At 64.8% G+C, this 2979-nt stretch overlaps 1 protein-coding gene across 8 annotated transcripts in view; it reads left to right on the plus strand.

The window, feature by feature from the left end:
- The first annotated feature begins 70 nt into the window (after window positions 1–70).
- Window positions 71–2979, plus strand: part of CELF6 (CUGBP, Elav-like family member 6) — a 16932-nt gene continuing 14023 nt past the window's right edge. For 6 of the 8 annotated variants that reach the window (XM_009278879.2, XM_009278881.2, XM_019471959.1 and 3 more), the window contains exon 1: window positions 71–230. In XM_009278879.2, coding sequence (XP_009277154.1) covers window positions 86–230 — 145 coding nt within the window. In that variant the 5' untranslated portion in view covers window positions 71–85. The remainder of the gene's footprint in view (window positions 231–2979) is intronic. The other 2 variants (XM_009278877.1, XM_009278875.1) reach the window with 1 other exon arrangement.

Raw genomic sequence — 2979 nt, forward strand, 5'->3', positions numbered from 1 at the left:
GGCGGCGGCGGAGGCGGGGGCGGCGTTCAGCACCGCGAACAGCGGCCGGGTGAACGGGCTGAGCCGCCCGCCCGGCGCCATCGCCATGAAGGATCACGACGCCATCAAGCTCTTCGTGGGGCAGATCCCGCGTAACCTGGAGGAGAGCGACCTCAAGCCGCTCTTCGAGGAGTTCGGCCGCATCTACGAGCTCACCGTCCTCAAGGATCGCTTCACCGGCATGCACAAAGGTACGGGGGGCTCCGCGCCCGCCGGCGGGGCGCGACCAGGCGGTGCGTCCTGAGGTGGGACAGCCCGAGGCGCGGGTACCCCTGAGGCGGGGATACCCCTGGCGTGAAGGTACCCCGGAGTTGGGGGCACCCTTGAGGTGGAGCACCCTGAGGTGGAGGTACGCCTGAGGTGGGGCACCCTGGTATGGGGTACCCCTGAGGTGGAGGTACCCCAGTATGGTGCACCCCTGAGGTGGGAGCACCCCTGAGGTAGAGGTAACCCAGTATGTGTCACCCTCAGTATGGGGCACCCCAATATGGGGCACCTCTGATGTGAAGGTACACCTGAGGTGAGGGCACCCCGGTATGGGGCACCCCTGAGGTGGGGGCACCCCGGTATGGGGCATCCTGGTATGCGGCCCTGCTAAGATTGGGGTACCCCTGAGGCAGAGGCACCCATCTAAGGTGGACGCACCCCTGGGCTGGGGACACCCACCGGAGGCAGGGGCACCCACCTGGAGTTAGGGGAGGCACCGTCCGGCTCGGGGGCACCCCTGGGGTCAGAGCACCCCAGGGCTGGGAGCACCCCAGCAGTGTTTAGGGCACCCACCTGGGTTGGGGGCACCTGTCTGGCATCAGGGCACCTACGTGAGGTTTGGGCACCTACGTGAGTTGGAGCACCCCTGGGATGGAGGCACCCAGCTGGGATACAGGCACCCACCTGCCCGGCCCCCTGCCTGCGCTGTGCCCCAGGCCGCTGTGACCTGGCAGGACTGGGGTCGCTGCTGGCCTGACCAGCACCCTGGCACGGGGTGCAGAGCACCCGGCACCCCGAGCAGCGGCGCACCGAGGGGCTCACATGTGCACCGCTAAAGTCTTTACAGAACCCCCCACCTGTGAGCTGGGGGTCCGCTGTGCCGGAGCGGGGTCAGGGCACCCTGGATGTCACCCGGACGGGATCTTGCGCTCCTCCGCACGGTCGCTGCTGGCCTGACCAGCACCCTGGCACGGGGTGCAGAGCACCCGGCACCCCGAGCAGCGGCGCACCGAGGGGCTCACATGTGCACCGCTAAAGTCTTTACAGAACCCCCCACCTGTGAGCTGGGGGTCCGCTGTGCCGGAGCGGGGTCAGGGCACCCTGGATGTCACCCGGACGGGATCTTGCGCTCCTCCGCACGCTGTCGCTGTGCCCGGACGGGATCTTGCGCTCCTCCGCACGCTGTCGCTGAGCCCCTGTGCCACGGGCAGCGCCCGCTTCGCTGGGACTTTCTGGGAAGCTGAAACCTGGTGCTTGCGGATGATGCTGCGTCGGTGCCCTTTGGCCATGGGGCGGCCACCTGGACTCCTTCGTTCTCAGCACCGCAGCCTTCGAGATGTCTCCAGGAGCCTGTGAAGCTGTTTGTGTGCCCCAAACAATGGGATTCGCACCTTGCCGGGCCCCTCAGCGCTTCCTCCAGCGTGGGCTTCAACCGCTGCGGCCCAGACACGCAATTTAATTGTGGACACTCCTCTAATTCGAAAGGCATCCTTCCTCCTGGCGAGCCTTCGGAGCGGGATCGCTCCTGCTCCAGCCTTCCGAACTTCTCTGGAACGCCCAGGCACCATCCACATCGTCACCTGCAGGGAAAACAAAAAGGGGGAAAAAGGAGCAGAGAGGAGGAAGCCAACCTGATTATGGATGGTAAACACTGGAAATGGCACCGGGACTGACGCGAGCCGCTATGCTGACCTCCCCTCTCCACCCGCAGCGGGGCTGATATTTAACCGGGGGGATCTCTCCTTGCTCCCTGCGAGCGCAGATGTCCCCAGCATCTTGTCGCCAACAAGGCGGGCAAGGGACCCCATCCCTCGGCGTCCCCCAGCCCCGCTGCTGTGCTCCCTCTCCTCCCAGGCACGCTGATTGTACTTATTAAGAGTTATTAATACTTAATCAGCTGGCGGATTTAATTGTGCCAATATTAAAAATGCATCAATGTCAATTTTATTCATTAAATATTTACTTTGTTGAAGGGAAACTGTTTTGCTGCTGTTTTAATATCACTTTCAGAGGCTTTTGGATGTGATCCCAGCAAATCGGGGGGGAGCCCTCGGGGAGGGAGCAGTGCAGCGGCGGCACGGGGACCCGGGATGCTCCCGCGGGATCGGGAGAGACAGAGGGGAGAGGACCGGACCCCGTCCCCGAGGCTTGCTCGTCGCCGCCAGCTCCAGGCGAGCAAGCGAGCGGCTCGGCAGCGTGAGTCAGCGTGGGAAAACCTCGCCCCAGGCGTATTCCTGATTCCCAAAGCACCGTGATGTCGGAGGAGCCGGAGCACCTTTGCCACGCGAGTCTCATCCCAAGGAGGATGCTCGGGGCCGGGAGAAGCGTGGCGGCAAGCCGGGATGCGCGGCCTCGACGCCTGGAGATCCGCTTCCCAGAGGGCTTGGGCTGCAGTTTTCCCTGGAGCCTGGGGCCAGAGCGCCACTGCCCGTGCGCTGCCAGACTCGCTGCCTGCTCTTGCCTTGCTCCTTCCTTCATCCCACTGCTCTGTCTCTTCTGTATGGAGATCTCCCACCCCGTTTCGGGGCTGAGCTCTGGCCCCGCTGGCGGCGGTGCCACCTGGGTGCTGGGGTGCTGGATGCTAGGGTGCCGGGGTGCTGGGTGCCAGGGTGCCAGGGTCCTGGATGCCAGGATGCCATGGTGCCGGGGTGCCAGAGTGCTGTGTGCCAGGGTACCAGGGTGCTGGGTGCCAGGGTGCCGAGACGCCCCAGCGCCATATTAGCCATGCCGCCG

Source organism: Aptenodytes forsteri, unplaced genomic scaffold (genome assembly GCF_000699145.1).
Source record: "Aptenodytes forsteri isolate BGI_AS27 unplaced genomic scaffold, ASM69914v1 Scaffold258, whole genome shotgun sequence".
Taxonomy (NCBI): domain Eukaryota; kingdom Metazoa; phylum Chordata; class Aves; order Sphenisciformes; family Spheniscidae; genus Aptenodytes; species Aptenodytes forsteri.